The 13,460-nt window shown below is 48.5% G+C and overlaps 1 protein-coding gene across 1 annotated transcript; it reads right to left on the bottom strand.

Moving 5' to 3' along the window:
- Positions 1-11,840: 11,840 nt before the first annotated feature.
- On the bottom strand, positions 11,841-13,460 carry LOC120358565. Its single transcript, XM_039453148.1, has 3 exons — positions 12,464-13,460; positions 12,120-12,344; positions 11,841-12,010 (listed from the first exon to the last, which is right to left on the bottom strand). Exons 1-3 carry the CDS (start codon positions 12,705-12,707, stop codon positions 11,841-11,843), a joined length of 639 nt encoding a protein of 212 aa, XP_039309082.1. The 5' UTR covers positions 12,708-13,460.

Below are 13,460 nucleotides of genomic sequence, written 5' to 3'. Positions count from 1 at the left end.
GCTGAGGGAGGCATAACCCTCCCCCTGGTCTTCTGAGGAGGAAGAGGACCCCCCCGTAAACTCCCCCCCTCCCATTCGGAGTCTTCCGCCTCGGACAGCTCTCCTTCGAGCTGCTCGAGGGCGAGGAACCGATCAATTGCGTCACGGGCCTCGGGCCCGAGGCGCTCCCGCATCTGCAAGAGCGTCCCCCCGCGCGACCTCCACGGCTCACCAAGCAAGCACGAACACTCATCACCACAGTAGCCCGTTCGTCGGCGGAGCCTATGAGCACCCCGCGCGACAGCCCGTCGGTCGATATCAACAAGGGGGCACCCGGGACACTAGTCCCCCCTTGCCGGCTCTGTGGTATCCGACCCCCCCTGCGCGGTAAGTTACCTTTATCCTTGTCCATATATTCATAAGTGGGGTATTATTTCGCGAGGAGAACCCCACCCTCGCCCCGAGGGGTACTACGGGTCGGCGTTCGGGGACCACCGACCCGAGGCGAACCTAATGGACAACACAAAATATCACACGCGCCGACCAGGGAAGAACACAAAACGAAAACCGAGTGCACGCAGTTAAGCGCACACCCGTGATAACCCACGATCGACGCGTGTCAGACAATGGACTGCCGCGGGCAGACGGGACCCCCGGTCCCGACAGGCACCCAGAGCGATCCCCCGACTAGAGGCCTCGGCAAGAGCTAACACTCCCCACGGCGATGCCCCCGCGCTAACGAGGAACATCCCCGAGAGGAAGCGCCAGTCGCACCTGTATACGGGCTGATCCTAGGCCCGAGGGCCCGGCGCCGATGCGCCCGGGCTAGCCGGAGACATCGACAACCAGCGGGTCAACGCGCGGGATTTAACCATCGACAAGAAGATAGCTCCAAGATTCCGCAAGGAGAAGGCGACCCGACCCCCTGCCGCGACGAACACCGTACATTGAACAAGTACACACCACCATGGCGTCTGAGGCGCGAAAACACGACACTCAGGCGCCGCCTCCTTGATTTTTTATAGAGGTTGACTCCTCGCGACCCGGGCGGTGAAACCAAGATCCCCGGTCCATCCCGCACGTAATTTCAGCGCGTGATGGATTACGGTGTGTCAGCTCGGGCGCCAGGGTCGCTGAGATCCCTGAATCTACGGCCTACGAGAGACCGCACACCCCTAGCGAGCTCGGGAAACCGCAGGAACGCCAATTCCTGTATCTGGAGTCGTTCCGCAGCCTCGGAAGGCCCCGAAACGACTCCAGACCCCTACGGAAACAGAACACTTTAAACAAATCTTTATAATCCTTTTTTTTTTTAACGGGGCGAAAATGCTCATTGCACCCCGGGTTGGCTAGACCACGGGAGTGTGGGACTCGGGACGCGGTACCCCTCGCCGGCACAGACCGCTTGCGCGGCAGAAAGTTGGCGAGGCCCGGCCTACCCACTAAAAACCCACCGAGCCCATCTCACCCCATTGCGTGGAGGGATCGGGATTGCTAAGGCATACACTCAGATCCCTCCACCGGGGGTTGGAGCATGGAGCTCCCCGACGCGCCAGTTCGTCGAGTTGGGAGTCGGGTTTTGCTGGCCCAGCCGAGATACATCAACCAGTAGGGCCTAGCCCGACCCCGGGGATGCGGAGCGAGGCATCACGCACCCCCGCGCCCATTTAGGGTCGTGGGGCCGCTCCCGATATATCGCCGGTGCAATCCCCACGCCCAGGGACAAGCGGTCGCCGCCGCCCGCCCCACCTCCTCCCGTCCACGGCGCTCGCGTGGCCGGGCCGGAGCACCAGGGGAGGGAAGACATCTCGCCTGGCGCCGGGTCCCATCGGCCTGGGCCCCGTCCCGTCGCATCCCCCGAGCGCTAGGGGCAGCTAGGGGCGGGCATCCGAGGAGCGGCACTTAACGCCGCTTCCCCTTGCCGAGGACGGGCGGCCCCGGGGAGGGCGCACTGGGCGCGCCTCCCTTGGGCCTCGCCTCCCTCGTGGCCTTACTCCCCCTCCGCTCCCTCTGCGGGAGTTGGGGGGGGAGGGGTGAGAGAATCACCCTGGCCACGGGGAGGTTATCCCCAGACGCGTGACTGGTCACGCTGATCGCATCGAGCGCGCCGGTCTCGTCGACCGCGCGCGATTTGGGCGGCGGGGGCTCCTCCCCGGACTCCGAAGTGTCCGAGGTGGACCCCGGCAGCCGAGCATCCCCGCAGCCGGGGGCCCATCGACTGGGACTCCGCCCGCGGGAGACGCACCCCCTTGGCGACCACGGCCCCCGCCGGACCGTCGCCTCCAGCGGCCTGAGCGCCGCGGGCAGCGCCAGCGTCCGGCGGTGACGGAGGCCGCCCCATTTCCATCTCCTCATCCTTCCCCGGTTTCGGGGAGGAGGGAGGAGGCCCCCGGCCCTCCGAGGCATGGGGGGTATCTTGGGGCAGCCCGCGCCACCCGGTCGGTGGCCGGCTGCCCTGTTGCGGGAGGCACACTCGGGACAGAATGGCTGATTAGCGCACTGAGCCCGAGTGTGACCCTCCCCGCCGCAGTTGAAGCAGTACCGGGACCGGTCAAAGTAACCGGGGCACCGGTGCTGCATGTGGCCCTGAGCCAGGCAGCGATAGCATCGCTGTGGAGGCGCCTTAAGCGCCTCCACGCGCGCAGCCGCCCAGCCCAGGGCCACTTTCCCCACTTTGGCGAGCCTCGCCGCCGCCGCGACCGGGCACTGTGCTATCACAGAGCCCATGCCCCGGCGGCCGCGAGTAACTCGCCCGACTTTGATCTCGGCGGCACTGCAGGTTCCTGCGCCTGCCAGCGCCGCCGCCACTTCCTCCGGCTGGGTTGAGTCCAGGAACCCGGACACCCGGACCCCCACCCTACGCATAGGGCAGGTGATCCGGATCCCCGGGCCCCCAGCCATCCGCCGCATCTCGGCCGCGAGGCGCTCCGCCGCGGGCCGACTCTCGGCGCCGGGGATCTCCAGAAGGACACCCCTGGATTGCGAGACCCTGAACTTGAAGCCCAGAGCGGGCTGAGGGAGGATATCCCTCAGATTGATCGCCGCCCTGGACTTCCTAATGATGTCGGTGTAGGAGGCACACCCCGGCTCCACCGTGATCGAAACCACGGAGGACTTCGGGATCCGCCTCCCCACCGCACCCGGGGCAGCGGAGGCCGCCCGTGACGACGACGACCCCTTCCCGGTTTTCCCCCCTTTGCTCCTTTCTTTTTCTTCTTTTTGCCGGGCTGCGACCCCGGAGGAGGAGGGGGCGACAGTGCCGCGCCCACCCCCGCCGAGGCACCAACACCGGCAACGCCCGGTCGTGGAAGGGAGCGCCCGCGGCCGGTTTTCGAGGGCACGGGGGCGGGAGCCGACTTCTTCGTCGGAGCCCCCCGCCGCAGCCCTCCTCTTCTCTTTGCGGCCCACCACGGTCGCCCAACTCGGTCCGTCCGTGGACGGAGCTCGAGCGGGCGAATCCGCGGGGCCGCTGAGGGTTCGGAGGCAGGGGGCTCCTCCCGCGGAGCCCGATCCCCCCGACGTCCCCCTCTCACCCGTTTAGCCCCGGCGCCGGCCAGGGAGGAGGCCGAAACGGCCCCCTTCCTCGACCCGCGCCAGGCGCCTCTCCAACCCCCCCATCGAGCCCGCCAGCCGCCTCAGCAGCCCGATCACCCTCTCCTCGTAAGAAGAGGGGTCGGGGACAGGGACAGCCGCCGGAGTCGGCGGGGGGCGAGACGATCCTCCCCCATCGCTCTGGGACGCAGCCGAGGGCCCCGATCCGAGCACGAGTGCTCTTCTCGCCACCCCCAACTGCCCCCGCAGCTCTTCGACCTCGGCGCGGAGGATTCTGATCTCCTTCTCGCGCGCCGCGGCCCTGACCTCCTCGTAGCCGTCATCCCGCCCGAGACGCCCCATGGCCCGATACGCAAGGGTCATGACAGCCTCCCGAGATGCGTATTCTTCTTTATTTGCCCGGACAAGGCACCATGCATCCCAAGCTTGGTGCACTTTGTCCGGGCATTTTCCACCTCCCGCACCCAACCGTCGGCCAGACCGGCCAAGTCGGTTGTTGTGCTGCGGGAGATGACCCCCAACTCCCTGTCCAGCTCCCGCCTTTGTTCAGAAGTGAACAGGGTGGGGGGGATCTTGATGCGCTGCCTAGGCTGCGCATCAGACCCCCCCCCTGTGCCGTCTCGTCGGACGACTCAGAGTCACGTATAACGTTGGCTCTGAGTCGCCGCGCTCTAAAGCCCTCCATGGGCACTCCGTGGAGGCGGTCTTCGATGTCCGCCCCGTCCGACGGGGGAGACGGAGACCTGAAAGGTCCGCTCCCGTCGAGCCGGGGACGGCCACGCTTCCTCCCGCGCTGAGTCCCGAATTCGGAGGGCACGCCCTGAACATCCGGGGTAACCACGACCTCCTCCGGAGGCTCAGGCGGAGGGGCGACTGTCTCCATCGGGCCCCTGGAGGTCGAAACCTCCACATCCCCCGGCCGGTCCACATCCACGATGGTGCCCGGAGGAGACTCATCGGATGAGCTAGGCTCACCCTCGCTCCCCCGGCCACCCCCGCGGATGCGGATCGGCGAGCGTGAGCGCGACCGACGTCGCCCCCCGCCTCCGCTAGGCTGATCGGCATCCGCCTCGCGGCGTCCGCCGAGCAACCGGCCCGGAGACAGGGAGCGCGATCGACGCGCCCCGCAAACAGGACCCCGTCCACCGACTTCCGCCTCGCGGCTTCCATCGGGTGACCGAGTCGAGGGCTCCCCAGCGGTAGGCACGGGGGCCACGGCCATTTCGGCCGGCTCTACCCCGGGCCGCCCGGAGGAGAGCGGAATCGTCCCACTCTCGGAGATCGGGCCGGGGCCACGGCTCGTTGAGCCGGCTCAACCCCGTCCTCGTCCTCCGAGGAGGAAGTAGCGAACTTCCCAGAATCAGAATCACTCTCCTCGTACATGGATGACCATCATGTCGACCCAATCCTTTTTCGACGCCCCCTTGGGGTCAGTCCCACGGCGCCTTAGCATACGGTCCAGGCGATCCCAGTCCATCGGGCCAAATTCTCTTTCAGCCCCTTTTACCCGTCTCCACCAAGCAGAGTCGGGCTCGTACTTATCATATTCCACAGTCGCGCTGTGGTCGGCGGAGCCTGCGGGCACTCCGCTCGACCGCCCGTCGTTCGATGACGACAGGGGGGGACCCGGGACAATAGCCCCCCCGTGCCGGCCCTGGGGTGTCCGTTCACCCCTGGGCGGTATCTTCTTTTTACGTCGTCTGCCCATGTAATCCATAAGTGGGGTCTTATTTAACGAGGGGAACCCCATCCTCGCCCCGGAGCCTACTCAGGCCGATGTCCGGGGACCATCGGCCCGAGGCACCATGGGCAGACGGATCCACCAAGGCGGGGGAGACAGCCCGGGGAGGCCACAGACAGGCGCAAGCACCCGCCCGGAGCCACCCCGGACCGGCACCCCCACCCCAGCAGCAGCGCTGCCAACCGACTAAATACGTTGGCGTCCGAGACACAAGGCACCGCCCCGCTGTTACACGGAACGACACCCGCGCCACGGACGCCACCCTTGGATTTTTTTATAGAGGTTTACTCCTCGCAGCCCGAGCGGTGAGACCCAGGCCACCGGCCCGTCCAGCACGTAATTTCAGCACGTGACGGATTATGGTATACCAGCTCGGGCGCCAGGGTCGCTGAGATCCCTGAATCTACGGCCTACGAGAGACCGCAGACCCCCTAGCGAGCTCGGGAACCGCAGGAACGCCAATTCCTGTATCCGGAGTCGTTGCAGAGCCTCGGGAGGCCCCAAAACGACTCCAGACCCCTACGGGGGACCTTTATAATCCTTATCGAATCTATTCTTACTTGAGTTTAATTGTTTAAGGTCATTATCTGTTATATCACATTTGTTAACTAATTGTCCTTTTATTATATAATAAATTTCTCGGTTAATGTTCATATTACTGGTATTTTCTTTATTCTGAATAACTATTATTGAATCCTTTGTTGATGGGAGCCGGCAATTCTTTGGTCTTGAATAGACATGTGCTTTCTTACTCACCTCGTTTAACGGTTGGTTGTTGTTACCTGCTACGCATTCTATTTCTGCCTGTGTGGTTATCGGCTGAATTTTGCTATCTGCTGTTTGTTCCTGGTTATCCACGTCCATGATTTCTAGGTCTATCTCTTCCTTCAAGATATCCTTTGTCCTCTCCAGTATCTTTTCCAATTCCAAGATTCTTTTCTTTTCTATACTCGTAACCTCCTGTATATCCATTATTCTCTTTCTTCTTCCTCTAATACTCTCCTTAGCTTGATCCTTCTTTGGCATTTCGCTTCCATTCCCCCATCCGACCGGGGGAATATGACTCATTTTATAAAAGAGGGCTTTCTAGCCCAATTGCTTTATCTCTTATCACCTCAAGATTCAAACCACTGCTTCGCCTGTTGAGATCTTATAATGGGTATATATAATCGGCGGGTCCCGATAGCGCACATCCCGATAGCACATAAACCACTCACAATGGCAGATGCCTAGAGATTTTCCGTAGGTTGGGTTAGATAAGTCAAGATGATTGGTTGGTGGGCTATCGGTATCATGATGTAAAAAACAAGATGAAACAACGCGCATCGTCGGCGGCTCGATGCGCGGTAAGAGGCGTGGCTCAATGTGATGCGCCAATGAAATTTGGGTCCAAATATATCCGCGCAATTTAAATACGAAACAATTATATGTAGTCACACGTACTTAAAATGTAGAAGTTGTTAAAAAAGAATATATAAAAATGTAAAAATACTTGAAATTTATTATCTTTAACACAAATCACTGTTGCAATAAACACTGTTGTTATAAACATGAAATACAACAATTTAGCCATACACATAAGCTCATTCTTATAACTTTCCAAATTTCTTCTAATCCAAGTTTAAAAAATTTGAAATCACAATTTTCATTAATGTACAAAGTCTCAACCTTACCTTCACGTTCTTCTTTTTTTAAGTAGCTTTGAATTTCTTCGATTCACCAATTATCTCAGATTCACGTATAAATACAAGTATACATACGTCCCAGTACCGGAGCCGTAGCCATATTGAATCTCAAAATTTGGACCCAGTTCTGATTGGTCTAGAGTATGGTCTACTGCGCAACTGGTTACTTGTTTCACCTTTCTTTTTACATCATGATCGGTATTAGAGTCCTATATAAAGAGAGAAGCGACATTGATGTCCGAAGCTCTGATTGGTAATCTGATTGATACTTGATTGGCTAAACGAGCAGCCATATTGTGTCCACAGCTGTTTGTAGAATGATACGAATGGCGTTTGATGACGTTAAAGCTGTCCCAAAATGGCGATGGAGGACTCAAATGGATACTGAAGGTTGTGGTGGGGGTTTGATGTCGCTTCTCTCTTTATATAGGACTCTAATCGAGATGTGCGCTATCGGAACCCTCCCGTATTGGAGTTTGGAGTCTGTTGGAGCATACGATACGAACAAACCTAAGGCTGCAGCTTATTGTAATGATGTGACATGCGACTCGCAATAATCTAATGAGTATGCAGTTTTTATCGACAAATTAAACAAAGCTATACGCTTATTGGACTGTCGATTTGTCGCGTATCGCGAAGATTCTAAGTGCAAGCAACACGAACAGACTTAATTTTATTTGGTTTCTTAAATATTAAAAAAGGACAAAAACGCTCATCAGTATATCGTATCGTATATTATATAAAAGTGCAAAACAAATTATATTTATGATGTATTGAATATCATGTACGATGGATTTTTGAATATTTAACGTGTATAATCCGTTTTATACAGGTTTTCTACGTATTAGGCCAATATTACACGTGTCGTACGACAAATTTTTTAAGCATGTTGATTGGCTGCAGGATAGAATTCTAGAGAAAATTTTCTATTCTGCAGCCAATCAACACGTTTAAAACATTTGTTGTACGACATGTGTAATAGCACCCTTATAGCTCTGGCAGACCAGCGCGATTTGCGACACGCGACGCGCGATTATCCAATAGGCGTACGTCTTTTCAAAAATTTGTAAACGCCTATTGGATAATCGCGCGTCGCGTGTCGCAAATCGCGCTGGTCTGCCAGAGTCATTATACGTTTTATACGTAGGAAATAGGCCTGTTCGTGTTGCTGCCCTTTTTGAATTAATTTCTTTGTCGTCTCTCTCTTTCTTACGAACAAATATATATTTATCTCATCTCGAGTGAAAAATTTTTGGGAATTTCAAGCAACTCGAACAAACCTAATGTAATAGCGTTTTTCATTGGGAAAAATAGTGCGCACTGAGTGTGCACTTGCCGCTGGCAATTGGACGTTTCGGTTCGCGCGATGACGGTGCCAACGGAAACGCCCAATTACCTGCAGCAAGTGCACATTCAATGCGCACTAATTTTCCCAATGAAAAACGCTATAAGAAACCTCTCGAAATGCTAAATTGCTCAACCCTGATGCACATTAGTGCACCTAACCGAATTCGCTATTTGTAAGATTCTGAGTATTTATGATAACCTAAGTTGAGTTGGTTTCTACTAGGGCCAAAAAATATTAAGCGTGACTTTCTCTAATACCTTTATGATTCATGACAACTCAACGCTGTATCCACGGGGGTAAAGGGCCTCGCACATAAAATGCATAACATAACATAAGCACAACATAAGACCGATGGGCCAATGAGCATTCAGCATAAAGTCGCCATATTGATTTACATAACATTTTCATTGGTCCGTCGGTTTTATGTTGTGCTTATGTTATGTTATGCATTTCATGTGCGAGGCCCTTAAAGGGGGCCTGCGCATCGACCTGCATCCTTACAACACTTACAACCGATTTGAAAGTTATTGTTTTACTAGAAAATGCAGGTTCAAAAAACACAATTTAATCTTATAAGACCGAATAAAGCTTTCTAACAGTTTTAATCGTTTTAATGTTTAGCAGGTCTATGCGTCAGCCAAATCGGTCAAATCAAAGGATGCAGGTAGGAACTAGCGCCTCTTGCGGATTTTTTGATCGTAGGGAGACATTCGAGGGACGCGTAAAAGCATAGCGAAGCATGGTGGAAGTAACAAGGTGTGCTCTTGCGCATCAGGCATTTCTACTGACCATTAAGAGAACGTGACAAGATTCCGCCATCTTGTATAATTTAAATGGATATTAAAACGAAGACTCGGGCAAGAAAGGGTTTTAATGAAAGATCTTTCGTGTATAAATATAATTCTGGTGAATATATTTAAAAAATATAGTAAATATAAACTCATAAATATAAATAAACAAATATAACAGACACAAAAAAAACAATAAAAAGATAATAAATATATGAAAAATATAATAAAAATAAAATTACTTTTTATTTGTAAATTTTTTCATTTTTCTTTTTTGTTTTATTGTAGCATTTTCTACCGAAATTTTTTTATTGATTACTCGAAGTCTTATATATGTTCTTGTTCTAATTAAACAAAGTAGAACCTCGCGCGGGATTGTTATATTTTTCATTTTTTTTTAACCCTATTTGCGATTGTTTCAAATATCGACGGATCCTTTCGCATGAAGGATCCATGGTAATTTTGGAATTCTTGGTTCATTATTTTTCCTACTTTTAATAAGTCTGAAGAAGGACTTATAATTTTTCCTCTAGAGATGTAGTTAATCCAGTCATTTTCTGGATTAACCAACACCTCAGTAGGATTACCTAAATTTTTATATTTATTTATAAATTTAAAAGCGGCATAACCCGCAATATATTTTAAGCCTTCTTCTTCTATGACGTCCACAACTTCTAAATTTTCGACTTGACTTAATAATTTCAGTTCTTCAGAAGTAGGAGAATAAATAAATGTACTACTACTACTTGGATCTGAAAGAAAAGGTGTGAAGCAAAACATGCATATATATTATATCGGTAAAACACTTTGACAATTTCAAATTTCAATTTATTTACAATGATTTCATTCACTTATATGAATGAAACTCGATTGCCCACGTCACTAATTAATAATACGATCACAATTAATAATTGTAATAATTACAAAGTAAGGCAAATTATATATAATTGAAATTCTTTTATAATAGTACATCAGAGTATGCTTACAATAATGTAATTAAACTACTATTCTAATTTAAAGTACAATTTACTTAGAATAAAATATTACATTACCTTAAACTATGAATTAATTAGAATGATATATATTATGCTAAAAATTAATCTACAATCGTCTTACCACAATATTACATAACATACTCGTACTTAATACTTAACAATGAAAGTGTAATAATTATCATTAAGATACAAACTTACCACAATCAGCATTTTCTTCATTAAAAGTATATGATTCACAATCATCAGGTAAATCGTTTTGAAAATTAGCAATACTACCAATGTTACCCTCAACATCATCGTCGGTCGGTGACATTACGTTCGAGTCAAAATCAATGCCACTAGTAAGACACGTTTCGTCCATGCTTGAGTCATGAGCGATGGTATTGCTTCCTTGTGTGAAGAAGTCCGTTGAATGCTTTCCCAATATATACCACCGCAGTCTGTAGCGAATATCTAATGCCGTGGGCCTATTATTTGTTGCTCCCATTGATCGTATGTACGAGAAAAGATTTTCCACTACGTCTTGGTTCAATCGACTTGTAATTACATATGACATTTCTGAATTGAATTTCTTCTTTAAATCATAGTACAGGTTTCGTAATGACGAAATACATATGAGAATTCTTTTTTGAAAAGGAAGCAAAGCCTGTCGATTACCAACTTTCATATGTTTAGTTGTTGACGTGACTTTGGCAAGAATATTATTTTGCTGCACAAGATCAACACCATATCCATTTTGTCCAGGATTATTTCCGTATTTAGAAACGCTATTAAAAATATCGAACCAATCGTTATACATTTTTAATAATGTAGCAGTTGCAACCCATTCTGGACAATTATCCATGAATCCTCGCGAACCGCACCATTCAATTGCAGATGCATTTGTCGCAGAGAAAATTTGGGTTGCGAGTTTCACATTTTGTCGTTGCGTTCCTTTGACGTCTAAATGACTACGCGACAGCTTGAATGCAATTTTCAAATCCCCACTGTTAATTTGAAGTAACCTTTCCAAGGCTACCGAAGTCACAAAATGCCCATCTACATGTAATCCGGAATCCAAAAAATGATTTCGAAGTAATTTCATTAAATGAGGAGCATCGACAAAAACGTGGATCTTTACATTTTCATCGCACGGATGCTCAAAGTATGTTTCATCCTCATTTTCCATTATATTACTTTTTAATTGTTTTATTAAATTTTGATTTGATGGTCCCAGATCACAAGTCATTCCGAACACAGTATAGCCACTGTTATACAATTGGACAATTATTTTAAATAATAATTCTTTGGTGAGATCTTGGTCAAAATTGTAGAAGACAGGCTGTTTCCATTTTTTGAATAACCCACGAGCCATAACGACTTGGCATTTTTTATGAGGGCCAATAACTCTCTCCTTCTTTCAATTGCCATTTGATTTGACAAATGAATTTTGTCAAAACAGATCACTGTTGCCTTCTCGAACTCTGTCATGTTTTCACCTTTATATTTCATAATCAGCAAGACGTCAGTAAGAATTCCTTCATCAAGGTTGAATGATGCTACCCACTTTCGGAGGGTTGACAGTGCTGGAAGAGGAATCTTTTTGTTTTTTCGCAAATATCTGTAAGCTTTCGGGCTTACGCTTCTTAATGATATTGCAGCTGCAATATCCTCTGAAGACCAACGGGTTAACTTCTGCATGGGATTCATTAAGCGTTTAACTTGTCCAGGTGTAAAAAAAAGACTTAGCATCTCTTGCAATTTGTTTTTCATCTATTGCTCGTGTCCTTTATTAATATTCTTCATCTCTTTCTCATGTAGTTTATTAATCTGATCCAATTGAAGAACTTTATTTTGAAGAATTTTATTTTGGCGAACCAAGTCTGCATTTTCCCGTATCAGTTTTTGTATATCATCTTGATTGAAAGGAATTTGTATTGAACCTTCACGATAAGGAAATATAAAAATAAATAAATATAACTTTGCTAAAAATTTAGTTAAGTTAAGTTATAGAAATCTAACCAACAAAAAAATCATAATAGAAGGACGTACTAAAGTTATCACTGCTTGTACTTGTAGAGCATGATGCAACTGGATTCGCAGAGCTTGGTGTATCTGGAGTCTCAGAGCTCGATGCGACTTGAGTCAGAGAGCATGATGCTTCTTCATTTGTGAAGCTTAATGTGACTTCATTTGCAAGCGTTGATATCACAAAACTCTCAGAGCTCGATGCAACACAGTCTGTAGCAACGTGTGTACATTCTCTTACTTCTGTTCCTGAAAGTATATTTAATATATTGTATGGAAGACAGGAGTATTATTTATACATTATTAATATATAATCACTTAAAACATAAATCTATTCACATCAATAGAAGTAATGTCTATATACATACTCAAATCCTTCTCCACCACAGTTGTTGCATTGTCCTCTACAAATTCCATTGGAATTGCATCAAGTTTCAATTTCCGAGATTTCACAGGGCTATAGTTAGGTAGTAGCCCAAGTAGCCACGATCGATCTTTGAATTGTGAAGAATGGAAATGTTGGGAACAAACCCGAGCTAGATAAACAAATTTTAAATAATGTATTTCATCAATTTTGTTATATTTTATAATTTTTAATTTGTTAAATTCCATTTATCACCTGTCAGTATTATATACATACCGTTGTTTGGGTTGACGTTTTCTTTGCAAAGTATTTTCCATTTCGCAATCATTTCTTGATTTTTTGGAAATGAAAAATAGCTTACATTTTTTTTATTTCGCGACGTATTTTTACAGTTTTTGAAAGAACACGACGGCATTATAAAATTGTGTATAACCTGTGTATACCGTGATACTATTTCGTTTACTTTTATCGTCGCGTTGCTATTGGTTGGCAATGGTGATTTTGCAAGATGGCGGAAACTTGGTGCTGCGCAGAATGTGACGAAAATTCGTCCGAGAAGATAGCACACCTTGTTACTTCCACCATGTAGTGAAGTATAAGCAGTGTCACCCACACCCCCGTGGTTGTATCGTATTGCCTGAGTTAAGTTAAACCTCGTGCTCAACCGGTGGACTGCGTAGAATAGTCAAAATATGAAACAATACGATTATAAGGCACGAATTAATTTTAGAAATAAAAACATCATGTATACAAAATTAAATAAATGTTTTGAATATATTTCCAATTTAAAAGAAACTCCATATGGAAACATGCTCATTAATTCTCGTAGAAACGCCAGATTTTTAGATTCTTGTATTTCAATTAAATGTTTAATGGGATTATGCTTTTCGAAAAACCAAATTCTTTGTTGTAATATATTTGCACTTTCAAATTAAGTCAAGATCATTTAGAACTTATGTTTAGTATTATAAGACAGCAATTTTAAAGTGCAATAAAAAAAA

The sequence above is a fragment of the Solenopsis invicta genome, chromosome 8, assembly GCF_016802725.1.
Source record: "Solenopsis invicta isolate M01_SB chromosome 8, UNIL_Sinv_3.0, whole genome shotgun sequence".
Lineage (NCBI taxonomy): Eukaryota > Metazoa > Arthropoda > Insecta > Hymenoptera > Formicidae > Solenopsis > Solenopsis invicta.
This window is presented reverse-complemented; position numbering and strand designations above follow the sequence as displayed.

Coding starts and splice junctions, on each gene's coding strand:
- LOC120358565 (XM_039453148.1), bottom strand. CDS start 12,707: ATGGAATTTAACAAATTAAAAATTATAAAATATAACAAAATTGATGAA. Junction 12,345..12,463: donor TGTGGTGGAGAAGGATTTGA/GTATGTATATAG, acceptor ATATACTTTCAG/GAACAGAAGTAAGAGAATGT. Junction 12,011..12,119: donor TACAAGCAGTGATAACTTTA/GTACGTCCTTCT, acceptor CTTATCGTGAAG/GTTCAATACAAATTCCTTTC.